The 26180-nt window shown below is 35.5% G+C and overlaps 3 protein-coding genes across 7 annotated transcripts; 1 reads left to right on the forward strand and 2 right to left on the reverse strand.

Annotated features, from left to right (window-relative positions):
* Positions 1–683: 683 nt before the first annotated feature.
* Positions 684–7942, reverse strand: LOC108982598 (F-box protein CPR1-like). 5 transcript variants are annotated; one of them, XM_018954019.2, is made up of 3 exons: positions 6528–7942; positions 6120–6203; positions 684–1070 (listed from the first exon to the last, which is right to left on the reverse strand). In XM_018954019.2, the coding sequence occupies exons 1-2, from the start codon at positions 7700–7702 to the stop codon at positions 6164–6166; spliced, it is 1215 nt and encodes a 404-aa protein (XP_018809564.1). In that variant the 5' UTR covers positions 7703–7942; the 3' UTR covers positions 684–1070; positions 6120–6163. The 5 variants fall into 5 exon arrangements, with proteins under 5 accessions (XP_018809564.1, XP_035544275.1, XP_018809561.1 ...); XM_035688382.1 differs by lacking the exon at positions 684–1070 and adding an exon at positions 2993–4379; XM_018954016.2 differs by lacking the exon at positions 684–1070 and adding an exon at positions 4386–4552.
* A 2755-nt stretch (positions 7943–10697) lies between these two features.
* On the reverse strand, positions 10698–14108 carry LOC108979278 (F-box protein CPR1-like). Its single transcript, XM_018949935.2, has 3 exons — positions 12804–14108; positions 12455–12529; positions 10698–11037 (listed from the first exon to the last, which is right to left on the reverse strand). Exons 1-2 carry the CDS (start codon positions 13937–13939, stop codon positions 12490–12492), a joined length of 1176 nt encoding a protein of 391 aa, XP_018805480.1. The 5' UTR covers positions 13940–14108; the 3' UTR covers positions 10698–11037; positions 12455–12489.
* A 7737-nt stretch (positions 14109–21845) lies between these two features.
* On the forward strand, positions 21846–25117 carry LOC108979279 (tonoplast dicarboxylate transporter-like). Its single transcript, XM_018949936.2, has 6 exons — positions 21846–22379; positions 23187–23664; positions 23769–23812; positions 23896–23991; positions 24105–24618; positions 24732–25117. The coding sequence occupies exons 1-6, from the start codon at positions 21960–21962 to the stop codon at positions 24767–24769; spliced, it is 1590 nt and encodes a 529-aa protein (XP_018805481.2). The 5' UTR covers positions 21846–21959; the 3' UTR covers positions 24770–25117.
* Positions 25118–26180: the final 1063 nt, after the last annotated feature.

A 26180-nucleotide genomic window follows, 5' to 3' on the forward strand; every position in this document is an offset into this window, starting at 1 on the left:
TTTTTTATAAGATATGATAATACTTTTTATAAAAATATAAAATATAAGATATTAAATAGTAACTGATAAAAATAATTTTCCTTCTAAAAAATCCATTAAAAATATATATATTGGATTTGCGTTTTCCTTTTTAATTGCGAAGGGGAAGTTTGGGCAAATCCCATCTGCAAAATAGTCAAATGAGTAATTGCTGGTTTTGTAATTTGGAGTGTTGTGTTTGAAGATTTGGAATGAGAAAGGTGAGTAGAGTAATATTTAATACCCACTCAAAAGAAAAGAAAAAGATATGATTGTGAATTCATAACTATTTTGAGCATAAAAACAAAATTTTTCACCACCATAATACTCTACATGAAGATCGTCCTTATCCCTCCAACTGCACTGCCACTGTAATCACACACAGGGAAAAAGAAAAGAAAAGTTGGTAGCTAGATCAAGCATAAGCAATTCATCATAACTCCCTTTTCCTAAACTGGTACTCTATGCAGCTAAAACTAAAAGTTCATCCCCAAATTTCATAATGGAAATTCTGGATGATATTTAGCTGCATGCTCAAACTATAGCCTCATTTCCTAAACCTTAATGGTGCTATAAACATGATAAATTTAGCCTCCAGATTCCATTATGCAGCAATATAAATAGGCATATTAAGTTAGAGATAGTCAGGGGTACTAAGCTTTTTAGTGAAATAACATCAATCAACATCGTATATCTAGAAATGAGTAAGAAGGACCAAACAAAACTTCCAAGGGATTATCTTTCCGCCAAGGGCGCGGAAAGGCACCACAAAGAAGTCTTTACCAACAATGCAACCTATATTATAGAACATAGGGAACCAGTCTCAACATTTTCTGAGGGGAAATTACAGAAATATGGAGTTACTAAATGTAAAATCTGCAGGCACTTGGCTTCCAGGATCATAGAAATCTGAGGATGATCAGTTTCTTTGCAACAGTCGCACACAGAATGCGCCTTCCAATCATCACGGATAGCAGTTTTTCTTCCATATGGCATTGAATAAAGATATTCAAACTCCAAACTTTGGGAAAAAAAAAATGAACTTCTGAAGCCTGAGTAACAAAGAAAATCACCAAAACCTTGCACAAAACTTGATGACATCCATTAAAACACAAAAGCTTAAAGAGCCTTAAACTAAAGGCCACTACTCTAAAATCATGTTAAATTGTCAATTTTAAGCTTTCTGGAATATGAAATTTTAATCATTCAATTTTTTTCACAATATCTATGCCATTGGGAAATTTTTTTTATAATTAATAAGAGAAATTTATTCCAAATAAATAGGCATAACCCAAGTACACATGATGTATACAAATGAGAACACCTACTTACTAGCTAAAACAGAATATAACTAAGACAGAACAATACAATCATTCTCATTCCTTACAAGATTCTTCACCCAAAAGCTTCGAGTACTAAGAAAAAACTCCCCAAGTTCCCCTACAGAATGTGCACAATTATCAAAGCATCTCTCATTCCTCTCTAACCATAAACACCAAATTAAGCATAGGGGAATCATCTTCAGCACTGCAGTACTGTTGCTTCTCCCCTCAATACCTTGCCAGCAAGCAAAGAAATCCACCACATGCATAGGCATCAACCATAAAATGCCAACCCTTGCAAAAATCTCATTCCACCATGATGTCGCCACCTCACAATGAAGAAAAAGATGGTCAATAGATTCACCATCCTTTTTACACATAAAACATCATTCAGCCATCTGAAAACCTCTCTTCCTCAAGTTGTGTTAGGGACCTCGGTCAAGTCCTTAAACACTAGGTTCGCCATGTCAATGGTAGTCTTGAAATGACCGAAACCTTGTCCCTCTCTTGCTTGGTCCACGATCAATGATGGTCACAATGGCCAATATGGAATGGTGAGATTAAGTGTTTAAGCTAGAATGAGTGTTTGGAATGACGGAAAAGGTCTAGGAAAAGTATGGCTAGAATGGTGGTAATGGCGCACGGCACTAGTGAGGAGATAGGGTTGGCGCCACTTGGAATTTAGGGTTTGGAGTTGGAATGATGGAGTTGGGCGGCTAGGGTTTAGGTTTAGGGTTTGGTAATGGTAGCTAGGGTTGGACGGCAACAATGGATGAGATGGTCAACTAGGGTTCCTCACATGTAGGAACTCTAATTATGGTAAGTGAGATGGGCGGCTAAGGCAAGTCCCGATAAGGCAAGTGGTTGCCGAATTGGACTTGGCTTGGCAAGAATGTGGTGTTCGGCTAGGGCAACAAAAGATGAGCAATCAACTTATGGAAAGTTGACTAACACCTATGTTGGTCGACTACTAGGGCAAAAGTGATTTGGAAGAGCAAAAATGTGAAGAACCTCAAGAACAAAAATGAACACTCAAGAACAAAGTGCAAAACACTAATGAACTTGAATGACAAAAGCATAAACAATAACAATCCAATACTTGATTCACGAATTGCACAAGAATTGAATAAACCTCATGTATTGATAAACACAACTTGGATTCATGAATTTCACCAAGTTGTAAAGAAACAAAATAAATGGTTTACACTTATTCAATGAATTGTAAGGTGTAAACCTCTCTTTGGGGTTCACAAATTTCACCTAAAAAGCCCAAGTGCAATGGCACCGAAGATAATCTCTCAAACAATAATTCCCTCACTAAGAGTTTTGCCAAAAGATCCTAAGGCAATTGCATAAAGTTCTATTTATAAGCAAAATAATTTGGAAACCCCCAATAGGTCCCTTGAAATTAAATAAATAAATCAAATAAATGGCATAATAGTAGTCATGGACCAAGTCTAGCCGTGGCATGCATGGCCCATGATGGGCTAGGTTGGTGCATGGTGGTCTCGGGCTGGTCCATGGTCAAGTGATGCAATATGGCTTGCTAATGGTGAGCCATGGTGGTGCGCTGCATGGCCTAGGCTGGTGGCCTAGGCGCTGGCTGCAAGGCATGGGCTGGAGCCATGCGCTGGATGGCAATACTGGTGAGCATGCCACTGGCCTGCTCCGCAAGGCACGGGCTGGAGCCGTGCGCTGGATGGCATGCCACTAACCTCGCTGGTGTGCAGCAGGATGGTGGGCATGGGTGTGCGCTGGCGTGCGGCTGGCTGGTGGGCATGGGCATGTGAGCGCGCGCTGACTGGGCTGGCTGGGCTGGCCGTGTGGCACATGGATGTGCGCATGGCCTTGCAGCACTTGGGCGCGCAGGGCCACGCGGCCCATTAGCGTGCGCACGGGCCTGTGCACTAGAATGTGCGTGGGCGTGCAGCGCGGTGTTGCGCGCCATGCCAAGCGCACGGGCTATGCTGCGCGCATGGGTTGTGCTGCGCGTGCGGGCTATGCTGCGCGCATGGGCTGTGCTGCGCGCCTGGGCTGTGCCGCGCGCATGGCTTCGCTCACTGCCCCACGCATGGGCGTGCGGTGCTTGGCTGTGCGCCGGGGTAGGCCCTCAGTAGCCCCGCTAGCCCGCATTCTGGGCTCCCCGTGAGTGCCATCGCGCGGGCCAAGGCATGCATGCATGCTTGGCGCCCCGTGCGTGACCTCCCACGAGCCAAGGCATGATTGTGGGCTAGCCAAGGTGTATGTTCCTACCATGACTAGGGCATGTGCGGCATCTCTAAAGGCAACTCGATGTGGGGGTCTAACAAGTTGTCTGTAGTTAATATTTTCACCAGCCAGCAGAAAAAAGCAACCTTACTAGGTACCTTGGCTCTCCAAATACATTTCCAGGGAGTCTTTGACCCCATGACTAGTTAACACCTTATAAAAAGAACTCACTAAAAATCTTAGATTAACTGTATGCACCCCACAGTAGACTGTCCTCCCTGTTCTGATCAAGCTTCATCTCATATAATCTTCCTAAGATATCAGAAACTTCACCTACTTCCCAATCCTGCATGTCTCTAATAAATTCCATTGGGAAATTTACCAAGTTTGTTTTCTTTCACGAGTTGGTAAATCTACAGAGAAAATCATATGAAAAACCAACTCGTCCAATTTTACAGCATACTAGGAAATATTACGTAGGACAAGAGAAGTAACACATTGACAAGCATTGAGGGAGCCTGCACAACAGCATTTTTTGATAGGCAATCAAGAAGTTTATTCATAAGAAAATGAGGCATAGGCCAAGTACATAGGATGTATACATGAGAAGTACCTAGCTACAGCAATGTCAAGTAAATGAGGTATAAACTCAAAGCAATATCTAAGCTGGAAGCTCCGTAACCAAATTGAAATCCTCCGCAGCAACTTGTCAAAATATCATATTTGCATAAACACACAATCCCAAATGCAGTTGATGAGCAAGTTGCTTTACGGAACAAGCTCTATTCAATTGGTAATCATAAGAGCAACAGTTGGGCACTCTACAAGTTTCTATTGAGAAAACAATTATAATGGGTCAGAGCAATGTGATAGGCATTTTCTTTTAAAAGCTATTTCAGTTTAAATACATTGTTTATGTTCTAATTTATCCCATGTCAAACGAAGCCTTCTTCACTGAGTGATGTATAACACCATAGTTAGCCCATGTTTCTCACCTCGTGGCACTGTTTCACACCATAGTTATTGTCATAAATCATACATGTAGTAATTCCATAAAAAATTAAACAGACATGTAAAGCAAAATAGGATTTGGTCATGATGTGATTTCAAATATCTCGTACAACAAAATGCTGATTTTAATCTCCTCCTTCAAATTGTTTTTGACAAGCAAATCTACTTCTTCCAATTTACTACAAAAGCAAAAGAAAGAGATGTCACAAGTGGCCATAGTGTTCAGGTTTGAAGTGTGAGTATCTGTTTTGATGTTATAATTACTAATATTAAATAATTCCTGGTATCAAATAATTACTAATATTGCTAATATTAACATGTCCAGTACAAAGGTATGTCAAAGATCTATTTGTACGAAAATTTGACAGTTGCATGCCTTAATTAACATAATCGAAGCAGCTAAATATAATTCAACAATAAGAAGTAACTTGCGAAGCCTAATCTAATACACACCAACCAAATCATAACTTCCATGCTTTAAGCAAGAGAAGTCTTAATTAGTATTATGAAAACATAAAACACAACTTAAAAGCCATTCAGGTCCCAAGATGATAACCCCTTTTGTTTTATCTTTAGACTCAAGTGAAATGGTCATGTAAACTGACATTTTTTTTATAAGTAATCATGTAAACAGACATTACATTTTCGTTTACTTGAATAATCCAATTCAAACTCCAAAACAGAAAAAGGAATCAAGCGGCCTTATGCGCTATTGCTTCTGAGCTTCTTCAGGAGGAATTACCATGTAAACATATTTTCTCCCTCGGTTCTTATTAAAGTTTGGCTAGTATTGAAGAAAAATTACAAGGTAAACATGGAGTTGATATGTTTTACCAAATAAATAAACACAAGTTCATTGAAGATCCACAAATTAAAAACACCACCTTGTCCCAAAAGCACAAAAGGCCAGTGGAAGCATATGATGGTAACTATTCAGCAAGATAAATTTTAAACGCAAGTCTGCCACGACACTCAATATGCTCTTCTCCACATGGCTGTTCCACACCAGTAATGTATTTTAGACAGAATTAAATACAAGAGCTCGACATGGCATGACCATGATAATTCATTATCATTCACAGAAGATTCTACAACCACCAAAAGTTGAGAGGTCTATAATTGTTTTGAACCAAAAGCTGCCCTCTAAATAAGATCTCGAAAAAAAATCACCATAGATAGTTCCTTGAATCCACCATACAGTTCCTATTTCATTGTCATGCTTTGAAAATAAAAACTTCACCATAGATTGTTCCTTAAATCCACAAAGACTCGATACATTCCATCTAAGTGCATGCAAGATTGCTCATGTTCTGTGATGGCACAAGTTGATTCAATCATTCATTAAAGTGCTTACAACCTTCAAAAAGACATAGAAACTTGGGAACATCCTATTCAAGTCAACTCCCTTGACACATTCTAGGCATAAAAGATATATCCACATGATATGGCCATAAAACCAAAGCTACATGATTGAAAAGCAAGAAACACAATAAAAAATGGGCCATTCTGCTACAACTTTTTGCTTAGATTCTCTCATATTTCAATTGTAAAGTTTGTTACCGTATCGTTTTTCACTTGCTTCTACTTCATATCCCTATATATGCTTATAAAGTCAGTTTAAAGCCTTTCGACAGAAATTTATCCCTGCAAAACAAAGACCAACAATTGAAGTCGTAAGTTAACTAAAACAAAACTAAGGCAATAAAATCACAATCATGCAAGCAATACGGAAGAGTGAAACAACTAGACTGGCCCTAGACATTAATTTCATATGAACCAAATTCAACCAACTGTACTGATCTTAAGAGAACCAGAGAAACTAAAGACCAATAACTATTAACCAAATTGGAGCAACATATCCAGATATTCAAGATAGACAAGTGCATTCACGAGAAGGATTAGCGAAACAAGTTATAAAAATAAAATTGAAGAGAAACAAACAAACAACTCCACTTTGTGTTATCTTACATGTGCTTTGTATTGCTTTTCTTTCTTTCCTTTTGTGGTTTCAGGGCCTTCCGATCCACTCCACCACCACCTAAGGGAACAAGGCTTCCCACATAAATATCCGCACTGAATGAATTTGGAGCTCCCTCAATCCTCACTCTCTTGGCTCGCCTCCTTCTAAAATCATACCAAAAGAGCTTGTCCCTGTCCACCTCCAAAAGAACCTTCTCGCGGCTCTTAGAATAAGCTAAAGGCATCACATGTCCAAAAGCCCTATTCAAAGTGGACTGGGAAACATTAAATAATTTAGTCCAAGACTCCTTCAGCCCATATTCCTTCATCACCCATACATCAACATAGTCGTTATCGTAATTGAAAAGCAAGCACAGGCACCCTTCCAAGACCGCAAGATCCATTTCAAAACCTTGATCTACATGATCAGGCAGCGGTACAATCCGAAACTCCTCAACCCCAAGATCAAAAGCAACAATCTGACAGTCCCATCCAAACCCTGGAGGCAAGACCCAATGCAAAGCACCACCAGCAAACACGCCGTATCCTCTCCTATAAAAAAGAAGATAGCCAAGCTGAAACATAAAGCGAAGATAATAAGGGAAATCCTTGATCCCTCTCCATGAGTTAGTCTTTAAGCTATAAACCTTAAGCTCAGTGGAGAAAAACCCATCATCACCGTCTCGGGAAACAAACTGCACCATCCTCACCACCTTGTAATCGTCGTTAATGGGGTCTCGCCCAAATCCATAAAACGTAAAACGACGAGGTCTAACATCACATGAAGGAGGCTCAACCAGCATTACCGGCAATCTCTGATACTTTCTAGTGGACGGATTCCACAAAGCCATATCTTCCTCAGAATTACAGAGAGCCAACAAGCCATTGCAAGAGCCGAAAACTTCTGTTAAACCCCAGATAATATTCAGCGGGGGATTGAGCTCGGTGGCGGTGTGAAGCGAATCAAACTCGGTGGAGTAGAGGTACCATTTCTTGAGGATGAGGCTGAGATTGGACTTGGTGGCGAGCGAAAGACCGAGGTGGAGCTGGACGAAATCCGGACCGTCAATTTGGGAGTGCCAATGTTTGGATACGCACCGAAACCGTAGGAGAGTCTTGACTGGAAGTTGGCACAGGATGTCGGTGATTACATCGGACGGAAAGTCACGGTTAAGTTTTGACATGTTTATCGCGCGGTAGTTAAGGGTTATTAGCGGGTGGGGGATGGCTAGAGTGACGAAAGAGCTCGAATGAAACAGTGAATAGATTAGGTTAGAATTGGCCCGGAAAAGAAAATGATAGGGTTTTTCTCAGATGAAAGAGCTAGAGTTTTTGTGCAGTGAAGTTTGGTTAAGGTGGTAGTGGAGCGACTCGCAACTGTAAGCGTTCGAGAATGTTAAAAACTTCGACAACAAAAAAAATCAATCGGTTGCCAACTTGCCACCACCGGGAATCGGTATCCCAAGCATTTTCCCTTTCTCAAAACTTAAAACGTTAGGGACCCCACCGACGGCTAGGATAGGACTTTGGGGCCCATAGGAATGATAGGACGACTCCAGAATCTCTGTCAGACAGGTACGTTTAATTTTTTTTAAAGTGATATTTTAATTTTTATTCTATTAAATAAAGAGCCCTGCTATCTGTACCGAATCATTTTATCTAATAGTAAATTTTATTATTTTATTTTATTTTATTTTATGTATTTTTTTAATCATCATAAATATTTTTTTAAAAAAAATAAAAAATTCACAATATTATTAAAAAATATTTCCTTAATCACTCAATAAAAACAAATCTCATTCAGAATATTTTTGAGTTCTAAATTTAGAATTTAAAGCATTTATGTTAAATAAAATATATTTATTATTATTAAATTATTATTTATTAAATTTATTAAATAATTTTTTATCATCTACTAATTATAAGTGTCCCACATTTTATATAGTAAACTAAAAATAAAATAAAAATATCATATATAGTATTGCTGAAAGTTATTTTGTCGTAAATTGTATTAATTTTTCTAGTTGTATATCTCTCTCAAAAAAATAGTTATTGATTTCCAACACAATAATATTAATGGGGGAGATTTATTCTATTTTACTATTCAATTAAACGTTTAAATTAAATAAAATCGTTTGATCGGGTATCTAATCTCATGCTATAATTTTAATAACAATAAATATTGGTATGATAGAAAATTAAGATTTAAGTTAATAAATGACAAGCATTCGTGAAAATATCATTTGCTATGCTTTTTTATGTAGGGCTGCATAAAGACCCAGTCCGATCAAAATTGGGCCCGGCCCGACTTGACCCGACCAGGTAACACGGTTTCAACTCGACTTGGCCCGATCCATAAATGTCGGATTTGGTCGAACCCTTTCATCTTACTTTTTATTGTCTTTCACCCGTCACCTTCATTTGTAGACCCACGCCCATTTCTTGCTCCTCTGCAACTCAACCTCTCCCACATCGTTCGTTCCTCTTCTTCCTCTTCCTCTCCTCTGCAGCTCAACATTTTCCCTCCCAAATCCACCCTCTCTCTGCAGGTACACCTTGAGAGGCTCCACGTAGTCCTAAAAGCCGAGGGTGGTCAAGGCTCACCGCAGATCGTCGCTTCTACCTCTGGAACTTGTCGAATTCTTCACTGGTGATGAAGCTTATGATGTATTTCATTTTCCCTGTAATATATTTCATTTTCTTTTAGATTTATTTAAAGATCTATTTAAATTTCTTTAAAATCATCGATGACCTTCACCTCAGGAGAAAGCATAGGCTTTGGGTGGAACCTCGTACCGGTCTTTGAGACCTTAAAGGATATATGTAAAACAGTAGCTTGCTTGATTTAATCTTAGAGAAAAATGTAAAATTTTGTTAATTTCTTGGTGGGTCTGATTAGCAATAGGGAATCCGTCAAAAATCGACTCAAGATCGATGGGTTTTTGTGAGTAGCTCGCTCAAAATCTGCTGAAAATCGACACAAGATTGAATCCATCGATGATCGGTTTCAACTGGCATGAGAATTATCGAACCTGTTAGATGATCTGGACCCAATGAACCCGACTATTGTCGGGTGAATCCAATCGGGTCACGTGGGTTGATCGGCCCATCGAGCTTCTTGCACAGGCCTACTTTTATGATAACTTAAGTTCCGTTTGGATTGAGACTTGTTCATTTCATCTCATCTCATTTAATCATTACAATTTTCTTAAATTTTCATACAAAATATAATAAACAATTCAATTTTTTTAAATTCTAAAAATTAATATTAAAATAATAATATTTTATTCAATTTTTATCTCAACTTATCAAATTTTATCTCAATATCCAAACCTCACCAATTTTACACTTTTTGTTAAAAGAAAAATGGTTATAAAGTTGCAGACTTCTTCAAACGATGGAGTTGTAAAATAATCGCAAAATAATTATAAATTTATCATCTCCCATTTCAAATTTATAGGGACAGATATATAGAAAGAGAAAGCACTGATCCCTCTATGAGGATTGTAGGCCGACGAAGTAAGGAGTAGCTCCGCAAAATTAAGAATGATACAATTGCAAAAAAGTCTAATCATCATTCATTCACACACACCACATAGATATGAGTAAAATAATTTTTTTAATTTAATAATTTAATAAGAATTAAACCAAAAAAAATAAAAAAAAATCAAGTGGTGTGTAGGATAAGGATGTGCAGAAGAACTCTACAATTGTATTGATTGATGGTAGAGTTGTAAAATAGGTAAGTGTATTGTTGCACCAAAAGAAAAGAGCGAGGAGTCGAGCAATATTGTCATCACTACAACCCTAATCCATACTCGAGAAAGTCCATCTGACTGATCAAAAACAGAGGAATCACAAATTGCCCCCCATACCAACAAGCAAGCTTTCACCTCCAACCCGACAAGCAAGAATTTTCAAATTTCAATAGAAGCTGTAATTCACTTCAAAGACGAAAATTGGTATGAAGAACTTCCATAACTGGGTTAGCACTTTGAAATCAAACAAGTATTAAGACTGACAATGTTCTCACTTTTGATTTGAGTCAAGTCTCATTGACACACAAACATATATTGAAAATGGCCTTCCATCATTACGGAGAAAAAATTATTCAAGAGTAACTTTCTAAAGCACCTTTTTTTATGGGTAAATTACTTTCTAAAGTATTTTCCCAGCATATATTACAAAGTCACTTCTATCATCAAATTTCAGGCACTGAAAAAGTAAACAGATAATGTACATCTAAAGAGCATACAAAGCATTCCCTCGCATAACCGTGTATGAAGTCACTCAAAAGCGTGCATAAGCTTGAAAAACACTGTAACTACAAGGCTCACGACATGTTACAGCAGAAGTGTGGAAGATGAGTGGACATGGCACTCATCAGTAAAATACAATAAAAACCTAGCAGTATACTCATTCTACTATAGGAGTGTGATACATATCCCGGTAGTCAGGTTCCCTCATCTTCAAGCATTCTCAGATGCCAAAGTATAGCTCTCTCCCTTCACTTTCCACCCTGCAAAACGAAAGGTGCAAAGATAAGTGGTTTATATGACAGTAAAGTCAAAGAAACATACAGTTCTCTCTCTCTCTCTCTCTCTCTCTCTCTCTCTCTCTAACGGAAGGAAAGGAAGGCTCCGGTCAACAAATCATTGGCTCCGGAGAGGGGCAACCTCCCCAAGGAACCAAATGCCCTCTGAGCCTCATTCTAAAATCAGAAATGCTACGTACAATCGGCATATACAACCTTTGTATAACCGGCTGACAAAATGGATCTCACTTTATCACTTTATCCCTTTCTTCCTCCCTCTTTCTCTCCCCTTTCCTTTTTCTCTGTCAATGAAAAACTTAGAAACTTGATGAATGTTTATCGGTAATTCCATGAGCTTCGTAGCCTCTCTACCTCTCCATCCCTCTCTCTCTCTCTGTCTCTGGTCAAGTCCTCCGTAACCACACTGCGCCACCTTCATCTCTATCTTCCTTTGACTCTCTATAACCACAGTAACCATCAATTCCACTACCGTTTAGCAACCTGTTTCAATATTCTCAGAATTTTGCTTGGAACAGAAGCAATATGCACAGAAGCAAGCTCTCGATGTGGCAGAGGATGATCTTGTGCAAGACAACCCCAGCAACCACCATGAACCCCCAGAGGACACAGAGGGTGCGTGTTTTACTTTAGCTTTTACCCAAAATCTCCTCACGGAACCACGAAGCACCACAAAAGAGAACCAGTTTGCACACATTTTTGTTCAAAATTTTGACTCTAGGTTTGCTTGACGTTGTTCTTTGTTTGCCCAGAATCTGATCGAAGCCCTTCGTCGAGTAACAGGGACAATTTCACTGTTTGAACAAGTTTTTTTACTTGAATTTCACTGTGATGGGGGTTAGTAGCGGGTTTGGTTCTTTTGTGAGTGATGGCCTGCCATGGCTTGAGGGAGGTTGGCTGGTGGTGGCAGTAAAATAGTGGGGAGAACAAAAAGAAATCTGAAGGGGAGAACGAGTGAACAAAAAGAGAGAGTGTGTGTGCCTGAAACTAGAGAAAATTGAAAAGGAAGAGGGCTCTATATCGATGGTTGGGTAAAGAGAAAATGAGAGAGTGGGGAGAAGAAAAAAATGAGAATGAGTGAACGAAAAAACTGATAAGAGTGATAGAGAGGGAACAAAATGAGAGTGGAAAAAAATAAAAAATTTTATGCAACCAGTTATGCGGGGATTCCCCAGCCGGTTGCAATATATTTTTTATAAGGAAATTAGAAGAACAACTATACTACAATTTGTTTACAACTAACTAATAAAAAAATATTATTTTATTTACTTTGAACTGTTGCAAGACAAATTGTGAATTAAAGTAGAAAATATTAATATTTTAATATATAGTAGTAGTTAAGTTGTTGTAATATAGTTGGTGGTGTATCGTTGTCCTGAATCACCTGTCTTCCACGCTTCCTTTTATCCTTCTGTTTGCTTATAACACCAGCTTGAAGCCTTCTGACAGGAAATCATCCCTGAGAAGAACATGGAGCAATTCGTCAGGCAGCAAATCACATGAAAGTACATGCCTCAGGAAAACCAAATTAGGCATAGCCATTAAATTGAGAAAGAAATTAGATATACCACTACTACTCAGAGGACCATAACCAAAATTATCCAAGCAAGTCATCTAATGATTCTTTACTGGTTTAATAACCATAATAATGCAAAGAGAAATGCATGATCAGCATAACGAAACGATGATAGTTGAAGGAACTAGGGAAAAAAAAAAGAGACTTTGCAATTTACCTTTTCTTGTTATTATCCTTCTCTCCAGAATTATGTTGCTGGTCATTATCTTTTCTACGCACCTCAACCGGAACAAGACTTTGGACGCAAACCTCAGCCTCAAACGAAGCTGGCAGGCCACCAAAATTCGCATTCCTGACACTTTTTACTCTCAAATCGTACCACACAAGCCTCTTATGGTTCTGTTGGAACAGAACCTCCTCACCGCTCTTTGAATAAGCCAATGGCTTCAAATACCTCAAAGACCGACCAAAAACCTCATCTTGTGCGACCGTAAACAGCTTGGCCCAAGACTCCTTGACCGCATACTCCTTCATCACCCAAACATCAACGTGACCATAATTGTAATTCGCCACCATACAAACGCACCCACCCAACACTCCCACGTCTATTTGAATCCTTTCCTTCGTACATTCAGGCATCGGCACCTCCCGAAAACTCTCAACCGTCAGATCAAACGCCACAATTATATAAGCCTCGTCGAATTTGAACTTCCGTTTCACCACCCAATGCAAACAACCACTAGTGAGTGTTCCATTTTTCCCCGTATAACACAAAGCATAAGGCATGTCTTCGGAGTCTCTCAACTCGTTCTCTCTCAGACTATAAACCTTAACCTTTGAGATAAACACTTCGTTGTCAAAATCAATAAACTGCGAAATACTCACTAGCTTGTGATCCTCGTGAACCGGGTCGTACCCGAATCCATAAGCCCGCGCGCCCAGCAAGCCCGACCCGTAGTTCTTGTTTCTCTCGGTAGACAAAAAGGGCAAGACTTTGTGCTTTCGGAGGAAAGGGTTCCACAGAGCGATATCTTCCGCCACATTAGCAATACAGAGCAATCCGTTGCAGGAGCCCAGTACTTGAATCCGATTGCTGTAGCACATCAAAGGGTGAGCGAGATCGACGGCGTTGTTCATGAGGTGGAGGTCCACGGAGTAAAGCTCGGAGTCCTTTCGGAGTATAAGGGTGAGATTGGAGCCAGTTTCGGTGGAGTTCTTGTAGTGAAGGTAGATGAAGTCCGGACTATCAATCAGGCACCGCCATGACTTGGAGACGGACCGGAACTGAAGGAGTGGCTTAACAGGTAGTCGGCAGAGTATTTCAGTGAGTACATCCGGCGGCATCCCCGCCATGGTTGAATTGATCGTCGAGGTTGGTCGGAGAGCATCTAGGGTTAGGGTTAGGTTACGGCTGCCGATCCAGTGGATTGGGAATTTGGAATAAGCACCAGTACAGATTGCTCAGTGGCTCTTCGTGGAAGTTGTTGGACCTAATGTTTAATAAACAAGGATTAAACGAGATAGGGGTGGTTAGTCATTATACGCTTGCTTTTCTTTCTCGTGAACGAAACACGCTAAACGGGACCCCATGGGAGTTAGTTGGACTAGAAAAGGACGTCAACGCGTGAGAGCCCAAAACAGTCGTGACCCAAATCTTGGGCCCAAGTTCGGCATCATTCAAGCGAACCATTAGTATACTTGCGCGATTATTTTACAATGATATTCATTTAATTAGTTAATAAAATAAATTCACTTTTCTAAAATTAAAAAAAGAATATTTCAATTTAAGTTTTTTATCAAAATATAAATTTTAAATTACACTTTAAAGTGTGGTGTAAGAAATTCCAAATAAAAGTATTTAGTTGTATATATTATTACTCTATTTTGTAATCATTATAATCAACTTGAAAATAAACATTAAGGTCTTGTTTGTTTTTGCATATGAGTTTAGATGAAACTTAAAAGTTGAGTAAGATATTATTATAATATATTTTTTTAATATTATTTTTTGTTTTAGAATTAGAAAAAATTGAATTATTTATTTTATTTTATAAAAATTTTAAAAAAATATATAATAATTAGATAAGATGAATTGAAAATTTTTATGAAAGTGAATAAATCCTAACTAACATGTAAGAATCTATAATATTGTCTACTAAACTATGACGGATTGAGATTGAGATGAGAAGACTAAATAAATAAGATGGCTTTTAATAAAAAGTAGATCTAGGAGATTGGAGTGGAGAGCCTTTTCTCCTTTGTGGGGGACTGGGGGTACATATTCAAAATACTTTACACAAAGGCGTTACATTCAAAGATAGGTAATATATATTAAGATGTGCTAATATAAGTATTATCCATTAATTATTGAATTAAATATTATTTTCAAAATAAAAAATTTAATGGTAGATGACATAATATAATGTCGGTAAGAAGTGGGACTAATATAAATTATATAACATAGAGTCGTGTGCTACACCCACCAATGGTGTAGCCATGACAAGTATTGTGACACCCACTAAGGGTATAGCCAGTGGTAGAATCAGGAATTTGTTTTAGGGAGCTAAGCAAAGCTAAAAATATAATAAGATAATTTTTATTCTATTTTTATACAATTTGTTTTTGGTATAGGGCAATCTGATAGTAAAATCTAAAATTAAAAAAAAAATGTTTAATACAGTCTAATATCACATGTCAAAAACAATATATTATTGAAATAACATAAAGACACTCATACAAATATATCAAACAAAAGAAACACATGGTGTCTAAAATTGTAACTTGCGTTCTTTTAAATAAATAAAAAAAAAATCATTAAGTATTGAATCTATATCAAAATTTTTAGTTATTTATTTTTTAATATAGGCAACTAAATTATTTGCTAAAAACTCATCTTCAATTTTGTTGTAAAGTTTTTATAACAATCTTCATAACTGAAAATTCTCATTCACTGGTTGTTGTAGGTAGATACTAGAAGAGTCAAAACAAAACGAATCAATCTATTAATAAGATAGTATGTCTTTGATTTTTCTGTATCTACCAATCTTTGACATAAATTTGCAATAGATGAAAAATTTTAAAATTTCAGATTAGTAAGCACGTCAACTTCAAAATGCTTTAATCGAAACCATAAATTAATTTTATTATTTTCAGAAAAATCAAGAGGTAATACTTTTCTACAAGACAACAGATATCATCAATATTAAATAATTTATAAGCATCATTTGGATCTAAATCTGAGCTAAGGGTTAAACGTTTTGTCACTCCTTCACCAAACCCACTATCAAGCTCTTGCATTTGAAAGTTTATAGTAGCATGCAATATTTCAAAATGATAGTAATGCTCTATGATAACGTGATCTTGTATATAATGAGAGTTCAATTATGGAATGTCAATATCAATTTTTTTGGAGAGAGAGACAACATTCTCAAGCAAATTTTTCCAACAATCATTTCTCAACTTTTGGATGAGCCATTTTGCAGTAGAAATAATATTCATGGCATTCAAGATGTCTTAAGATTTGTACTCCCAAACTTGACAAAGAACATTTGTAATACCCATGATTTTCGTTCATTAAATGTAAAATAAATATAAATTGGAATGATGTACTTATTTTATAAGCAGCATTCGCATCTCTGCGTTAAGAGTAAGTGGATCATTCTTTTAGTATATTTTCAAGCAACGAGCAAGTAGTTCCAAACATTCGTAATAGACTGCAAATAGAATAAAATCACCCGCTCGTTTGACAATGTCACTTTGGTTAGCTCATTTTTCACTTTCAAGTTCATCAATAGCAATCGTATGTGCAATTTGTGTTGCCTGAGCAGCTTGTAGTTCATCATGACGTTTACATGAAGCGCCCACTACATTGATAATGAAATTCAAATTTGAGAAAAACTCTTGAACAGAAACTACCTCTCTATATGCAGTAACTAATGCTTACTGTAATCGATGAGCAAAACAATGAACATAGTATGCATATGAGTAATCTTTAAAAAATAATGCTTACAATCCTCTCCATTCACCATGCATATTACTAGCACCATCATATATTTGCACACGAATATTATTTGAATATCAAGAATGATGAGAAAAAATTACAGATATTTCATTCTTTAGAGTCAATGTCAATGTATATTTAACACGTACCAGATAAAAAAATCGTTATTGTATAAAACCATCATCATCAATAAATCTCAAAATCATGGTCATTTGCTCCCTCTTAGACTAATCTTGTACCTCATCAACAATAATGCAAAAAATTTAGAATTGTCAACATCTTCACGAATTTTATTTCGTACTATTTTTGCGAAAACTTCTAAAATCTTTTTTTGAATTTTGGGTGAAGTATACTTTGAAGATTTATGAGCATTTTCCAAAACAAATTTTCCAACATTGTCATTGTATGAAATCAAGAGTTTAAGCATATCAAGGAAATTACCTCGATTTTATGACTCAGGGGTCTCGTCATGAACTCTAAAGGCACATCCTTAAAATGCAAGTCATTGAACAACATCAATAGATTTTTTACTCGGAGTCGATTGTTAAGAATTTGTTTAGAGTTTTATACATTCATTATTTTATTAATATATTGTGATTGTTTTAATAAATCCTCACAATATTTCATAACATTATTATGATAAGAGCAATAATCATCCCCAATATGATTAAAAAAGGCACAATATTTTTCATCATTAATCTTCTTCTAATTTCTAAATCTCGTGACAGTAAATACATTTCATCCAGAATGTTGAGATGCTTTCATTGTAAAAAGATAAATAAAGTAAACAATATGCAGCATCTTTTGATGGAGAATACTCTAGCGAAGATGCAAATTGTACAAACCAATAAGCTTGAAGCGACGATGATGCTTTTTAGAACCAGAAAATAGATGTTTTGAGATACGTATTTGATATGGACCCATTTTGAAGTAAGATCTTCTTATTTTATCACATTGATTGACTGAATAGTCTCACATAGGAGGACGTAATCCTGGATTTCGTTATAGAGAAGATATATCAACTTCTTTATAATCAAGTGTTGAAAATATAAAATGAATCTCTTCATGCTCCACAATTGGAGAGTTAAGACCAGGATTTCCTCATGTTCAACCCTTGGAATTTTATAAGAATTTTCTGGAATATCAACTTCCTTTCTTTTGAATAATGAGATGATAGTTTTTAATTTATACATAATTCCTGAACTTAAATTTAAAATCAAATTGAAATATATAAAATAAAGTTAGATATATATGAGTTCAATTACTCATGAAACATGAATTTAAAGTTAATCTTTAAGCACAAAATAAATAACCATTCAATATACATAATTATTTATAAGTCAAACCAAGTAGTAATCAATCTATTTCAGAAATAAAAAGAAAAATTCTAAACAAAAATGCAACTGCATCAATACATGAAATAAGGGAAAAATTGAAAAATAAAAACTTAAATAACACTACATCAATACAATTATATATATATATATATATATATCAAAGAAGAAAAAAAAAAGAATGAAAAAAATAGAGAAATGTCAAATCGTGTATGGCAAGCATAGCTTATGTATGGAAGCTATTAGAGCACAAGTAGCGGACTCAACAAAGTTATATTTTGGCAAAAGTTTAACTAGATTACATAAAAACTCATTATAGTGGACTCAATAAAACTACAATACTTTTAATTTTGATCATTTTTACTGATCAAATTTGTTGAGTCTAAGTTGTTGGCAAAATATTATTTTGGCATAAAAATTTCTATATCCTATGTGCTTTTCGTTTCACGCAAGCTCACAACTCCATAAAATTTCTCTTAGTCTCAAAAGCATGAACTGCCCAAACTCCAAACTCCAAATTCAACCACAGAATGCAGTCAGTCTCCATCAATCATCATTTCAATGACGTGGCATCATCTTTCTGGAGTGCTTCAAATTCTAGTTTTGCAATATTATCATTAGTTGATGCCCATTTTTTGTCTTCAAATCTAATATCAACGTTAGAAAATTAACGTGTATTTTTTTAATAACGAATAAATATTCAAATTATAATTATAATTAAAATAAATAAAAATGTCAAAATCAATATTTTAATAAAATAGAGATAGATTTAAAGAATTTATTATTTGATATTGTTAAAAAGTGACTAGATAAATTTATAAAACTCTAACCAAATTTTAACTAAAGTTTATTGAGTCTATTCTTACAACCTTATTGTTATGTTTGGCAAGTGAGAGTACTTGAGTACTCTCACTTACTATTCTTTACTTTATTATTACTTTTTACTTATTTTTTTACTATTTATTACTTTTTACTTACTTTTTATTACTATTCAATATTTTATTATTACTTTTTTATTATTTTTTTTATTACTATTCATAAATATTTTCAATATTTTTTAATACTTCTCACTACCTAAACGCACCGTTAGGTTGTGTTTGGATGTTGAAGTGAGTTGAGTGGAGTTGAGTTGAGATGATAAAATATTGTTAGAATATTATTTTTTAATATTATTATTATTTTGAGATTTGAAAAAGTTGAATTGTTTATTATATTTTGTATTGGAATTTGAAAAAATTGTAACGATGAATTGAGATGAGTTGAAATAAGTTTGGCATCCAAATGAAGCCTTAGTCTGTTATTATCTTGTAGAAGAGCTGCTTTAAAATGTCTTTTCGGCCTCTTGGTAGATTGTAAGGACAAAAGATTTTTCTTCTTGCAGTAGAAACTGCAGAATTATAGACGGTAGTGGAGAAGAAAAGCGGTCTCGTGCCTATACATAAAAACCATCCGACTTTCCATTTTTATTTTTATTGATAATAAAAACGTGTCATCATATTATTAAATAATTTTATTTTATATGAGATATATTTTATTTTATATGAGATATATTTTATTTATTTTATTTTTAAAACGGATTAAATTTTTTAAATTTTTAATCTTTAAGATAGAAATAATTCTATAGATGAGGCCCAAGATAGTTGTATAGAAAGGGAGTTAACATAAGATGAGATTAATATCATCCTATTAAATTATAAAAAACTAATATGTATTTGTTTTACAAACTTTTAAGGGGACCATGGCCCCCAGCCCCTTCATAGTTCATGGTACCGCCACTGGTTGTAGTTCAACAAATTCTTTCGAGAAGGTCAAATGTTCTATTTTTCATATATTTTTAAATATTTTAAAAAGAATTATAACGTTATTAAAAAATATTTAATTAATCACTAAGTTAAAAAAAAAAGTATCAATAGATACTATCGATCCAGTCTCGAGACCCAAACATTTATGTATAAGATATCATATACAGCGAAACTTGCATGCAAGTAAAGTAAGGTGCCGCTTAGATATTTTATTAGAATATTATTTTTTAATATTAATATTATTTTAAAATTTAAAAAATTTGAATTGTTTATTATATTTTATATAAAAATTTTTAAAAAAATAAAATTTGAGTTGGGGGGCTTGGTCCCCAAAATACTTCGTTCTCGGGTCTGGAAACTGGCCCAATCGTAATGGGTGCTCAGCGTGAGTTTCAACTTTCAACGAGCTAGTCCCACTTTAGGTCCACCTCCGACCCATATTGCATTCATTTAAATGGAAAATAGGATAAAACCGGAGAAGTTTTTGAACCAGTCATCCTTTTATATATAACACTGAAAATTTTAAAATCCTCGTGCACTCTTATCGGAAGAAAAATATAGAACAAATTTCATATATTTTAAATGAGAATTTTATTATTAATATTACGTATAGTCGTAGAGTACATAAATGCCGTACGGTTGTTTTAAAAAAGAGTGGGATCCACTATTAAAAAATTAATTTCTTTTCATATGAGTCTCATATTTATTTATTTTTTTCAAAACGACTGTACGACGCTTGTAGACTCACGACTGTAAATATCATTTTTCTTTCTATATAATATGAAGTGTAGGATAGTGAATAATATCTGATAAGAAGAATATTTTATTTTAAAATTATATCTAGCTAGTTTATTATTATTATCTATAGATTGAATTAAGTAAAATCAACAACGAGTTGAGTTATCTCTTGTAGGATTACATTTTATCCATAAACAACCAACACATGTTTATCGAGTCGACAAAATTAGGAGAAGTTCCCTGGCGTTTGGACGCATGTGAATTATTGATGGACCTCTGATTGGCGGTCCTGTTATTAGTTAGTCCGCACGTCTCTCTTACAATTACCCACATGCAGATGGAAAACCATGGTCATACAACAATATAATAATTTCCATACAAAACCATATGAGAATGACATTAATCGGTAAATTAGTGATGCTTTTGAACTGGAGTCTGGGTGGATATGTTTGACATGGCTACTAATTAACACTGCACGTAATGATTGACATAGGTTTTCTTTTTCTTTCTTTCCCCAAGGAACGCGTGTGTTTTTTCATTCCAATCTACTAGCTTTGCTAATATATATATATATATATATATATATATATATTCTTACTTACGGTACAATATAATTATTCAATTATGATAAACTGTGAGATAATGCCAATGAGAGTATTGATAATGGTCTAACTATTACCAAGTTTAAATTTTAACTAGAATCTGAGATTTTGGTTATAATCAAAATTTTTATAGAGGTTAATTCACATTAGACTAATCATTCTAAAGTTAAAATAGTAATATAATATTTTAATTTTTTTAATATTTTATAAATACACTTGTATTTAATATTTAATATTTTGTATCGACATTAAAATTTAATATTGAAAGAGAGAGGTAGTTGGATAGAAAAATTATAAAATATTAATTTAGTCATTCTATAGTAACTCTTTAAATATGATTAGAGGCCTTAAATTAATGTAACTCAAAGTTCTACAAATATCATTTTGACTAGCCAAATGCAAAAATTTTAACTCATAAATTTAGCTAAATGATTACCAATGCTTTGAGATTCGAACAAAATCTCTTCATAAAACACATATAGGTTGAATTATATAAAATAATTTTATTTAAAGGTTTTAAACCAAATAAAATAAAATTATTGGAAGGTGAAATTGTAAGTACAATCATCTCAATCATGACACGGTGGTTGGAAACAGTAAAACTAACATGTGTGGACGGTCTAGATGGACCCACCTACGTATGTTGGAATCCACGACATTTTTGTGTTGGATAATGGATACGTAAGTTGGCCTTACCTCTTAGGATACGTAAGTTGGCCTTACCTCTTAGCAATAATTCACATTCATTTGCTTAATCCAAAACTACACCAATAATAAAAGGATAATTGAACTTGTCTTCTGCTTCTCTCCAACTTTCAAAAGAACCGATCATCCAAGTCCATGTATATTACCATATGATCTCTCTCTTCTTCTCTCAAGGAAAAGAATAGTGATCACATGGCTAATTCCATCTCCGATGACCCCAAGAACCCACTTCTCCCCATTAATGACGAGATCCAAAGGGGGCTAAGCTTCCGTTCCAGTCTAATATCCATATTTACGCCCAAAAACTTCTCCATCATCCTCGGACCCCTTCTGGCCGCCATCATTTGCCTCTGTGTGAAGCTGGATGGCCCCGTGGCCGGCCGCAACATGTTGGCGATTCTTGCCTGGGTCTTTGCTTGGTGGCTCACTAAGGCCGTGCCCATGCCCGTGACCTCCATGTCCCCGCTCTTTCTCCTCCCACTTTTTGGGATTTCCTCTGCCGATGAGGTTGCGCACTCTTACGTGGACGACGTGATTGCCCTTGTTTTAGGCAGCTTCATACTTGCTCTTGCTGTCGAGCATTACAACATTCACAGAAGATTGGCCTTGAATGTGAGTTCCTAGCAACCATTCATTCCTCCTTTTTTTTCCTTCCCCTTCTTTACCTATCAGCTTTCTCTAACCCACTTGTATTTTTTAATGGTCTTTACTGGATTTCTTCTGAAAATAGCTATCCGTTCCTTTTCTTGGGTAAATTTCTGTTCTATAGTTAACAGATTTAGAGCGTTCTTATCATTCGTCAACACCATAGTAAGAAACGTTACAAACTTCCATAATCGTTGGCTTTTCATAAAATGACTCAAAAAATCAAAAGAAAGAGGAAAACAAAGCCAAATACCACTTTAACACATTAATTATGTAATCATTCCTCAATTCAGTTTGATCTTAGAGCTACATATTATTAGTCATACGAGGATTTTGGCTTCTAAAAAACAAGAAAGCTAAGAAGACGACGAAGGAAAGAAAAGAAACAAATATCTTTCTCCAGTATTTGATCACCTCTTGCCTGCTCTGCTCTGGAACTTCCATAATTTTTCATTTTGTTGAGAAAAAATCTACATAAATTCTTATTATTTACATAATTTTTACATATTATATTTTTTTAATTTTTATTATTATTATTTTATTAAATATTAAATATATGAATAATAAATAAAATAATGAAATTAGTTTAAAAAAATAAATTTTAAAAAAATATTAAAAAATTAAAAAATATAAAAATATATAATATATGAAGATTAGAGAAGTTGTGTATGATTGCTCTTTTCTTAATTCACGAAGCATCCACTTTATCGTACAAAGACTTCTAGTGAATTAGTTTGGCTCACCGCTCATATCTCTACACGTGGGGACAAACAGATAACGCTTATATTTTGTGGAGATCCATTGAACCCTCCACTCCTACTTCTGGGGATATGCGCCACCTCAGCCTTCGTAAGCATGTGGATGCACAACGTGGCGGCGACAGTGATGATGATGCCGGTGGCCACTGGAATCATACAGCGCCTGCCCACGGGCCCTACTCAATCCAACGCTGAGAATAAGTTCTGCAGGGCAGTGATTCTTGGGGTGTTGTACTCTACTGCCCTGGGTGGGATGAGCACCCTTACTGGGACTGGTGTCAACCTCATATTGGCGGGCTTGTGGAAGAGCTTATTCCCTCACGAACAGCCTATCAGCTTCAGCAAATGGTTCTTTTTTGGATTCCCTTCGGCTTTGTTGATCTTTTTTGCATTGTGGGGTATACTTTGTTTGTTCTATTGCACAAGGGATTCAGAGCAGGCTCTCTCTGCATATTTGGACAAAGCCCATTTGAAGAGGGAGCTTGAACTGTTGGGTAAGACTGAAAAGTGAAAAGTGAAAACAACCCTCTAAAACTACCGATACTCTTAACATTATATAAACCTGATCAAGTTTTGATCTTTACTCTGTTTGGAGCAGGTCCAATGGCTTTTGCCGAGAAGATGGTGCTGACTGTGTTTGGGGTGCGTCGCCAAGCATTGTAATGTATTGAGTAGAATAATAATATGAGGAATGGCTTTTAGATTAATATAATAGGTTGGTGCAGATGCTGATAGTTTTGTGGATGACAAGAAGCATAACAGAGGACATTCCTGGTTGGGGAGCTCTTTTCAATGGCCGCGCTGGTGATGGAACAGTTAGTGTGAGAACCCCAACTCAATAACTACAATTTCCAAAACATCAACTGCTTATCGATTGGCTTTCCTTCCCTTAAAACAAACTTTATTCCTCAGAAATTGACTCTTAATTATGCAGGTGATGATGGCAACTTTGCTGTTCATAATTCCAAACAAGAAGCAAAAGGGAGAGAGGCTGATGGACTGGAACAAATGCAAGAAGCTACCCTGGGACCTTATTCTGCTTCTAGGAGCTGGGTTTGCCATAGCAGATGGAGTCCAGTCTAGTGGCCTCGCTGAAATGCTATCAAAAACCCTAGATTTCTTAGAGAAAGCTCCATACTTAGCCATTGCCCCAGCTGTCTGTCTTGTTAGCAGTATCTTGACAGAGTTCATCACATCCAACAACGCCACTACCACACTGGTAGTCCCTCTTCTTGCCCAAATATCCGAAACCATGCACGTGCACCCGCTCCTTCTCATGATTCCTGGAGCCATTGGAGCGCAGCTTGCTTTCCTACTTCCCACGGCAACACCATCAAATGTTGTTGGCTTTGCGACTGGATACATTGAAGTAAAGGATATGATCAAGATTGGATTGCCACTTAAGATTGCAGCAATTGCTGCACTGTCCATTCTGATGCCTACGCTTGGTAATTAATCCTTTTCCTTTCATCCGCTAATTCCTTGATCTATTTTAGCTGGTTAAAACTATTAAATTGATCTGGGTTTGTGGCTGATTCACGACTTTTTATTTCTATTGCAGGAGCTTATGTTTTTGGGATAAATAAAGACGTTTTGTAACATGGAAAATTCCCAAATGTGGTTGCAATTTCCTGCAAATTCTCGGGGGCATGCCCTTGGAACCAGTTTTTACCATCCCCTTGGCAAATGAAGGCTACTTGTATAGGCACAAGGAAAGAATATGATTCAATTAAAAAATAAATAAAAAATAAAAGGAAAACTAAAGGTTGGCATGTTATTATTGCATTTCTTAGGGGTGTTTTGTACACTTATCTCATGTAAACACATTTAAATATGCAAGATTGGTAGGGTTATCACCTGGCGTTTATCAATCCAACAAGAGAAATGCTTCAGTTATAAAGTCATTTTCTAAAAATAAATTACAAACTGACGTGATTTGATATGATATATAAGATTTTAAACATATTTTTATTGTAAAGTAGATCCAATATATAACGTGAAGTTATGACAGTTTATGATAGTGATAATTGAGTTGAAACATAATTTTGGATAGAGATTCAAGTTGTATTTTATTTTGAAAAGATATTACCAAAATTGTAAAGAAACTCACAACTCAACAAACCTCCCTACAAAAAGTAGGTTGCTTTAACCACGTTGCCTTTCCCGGCAAAGGCAAAATGTGACTTTAATAATGCTCTTAAGTGTAGGATTGTTGTGCAGTAATAATTTGATGAATCCGAGATTGAATCCATAGGAAAGGGTATAAACTTGCAATCCAAAACAAGAAAATCAAATATAATATGAAAACTTAATAGAAAAGATTATCAATGGTTGATTGAGTTGCTGAAAAAGAAAACAAAACCATGGAGAAAAATATAAATATCTTAAAACACTAAAGTTTCGAGATTCACACACAATGCATGTAATGATAGTTTCAACAATTTATTTTATAACTCAACTAAAATTCATATGAATGAAGATCTTAGTTGGACGATTTGACCATTAAAACACATATTACTTTTCAAATATAGTTTCATGAATCAGATTGATTTTAGGCAAAACAGATCTGGAGAATTTATGTGCAGGAAATTCTAAGCATTTGACGTGCCCAAAGTTTACGATAAATCAAAGAATTATACAGAATAAATATCTTTTCTCCAATGGTAAATCAATCAAAAAATACTAAAATTTAAACATAAAAATCATAAAACAGATTGTTAAGATCATACTAAAAGATGGTTGAGTTATAACCTATACCTTAGCAAAGTGTTTAACAATCCATCAACAAAAAATAAAAATAAAACAATAAACTAAAATTGTTCCTGGCCTCCTCCCACTCAATTCCCTCCTCATGATATGCTTCTCCTAGATATAAAAGAAACCCTAACATTTTTTTGATTTTCGCATAAAAAATTGCCTAACTTTTAAGAATCAGATTAGCAGCCGCGTACATGCTTCAGGAGTGAGAATTCAAACATTCTTATCAGACAGAAATTTGTAACCCTTTAAG

Source organism: Juglans regia, chromosome 3 (genome assembly GCF_001411555.2).
Source record: "Juglans regia cultivar Chandler chromosome 3, Walnut 2.0, whole genome shotgun sequence".
Classification (NCBI taxonomy): Eukaryota; Viridiplantae; Streptophyta; class Magnoliopsida; order Fagales; family Juglandaceae; genus Juglans; species Juglans regia.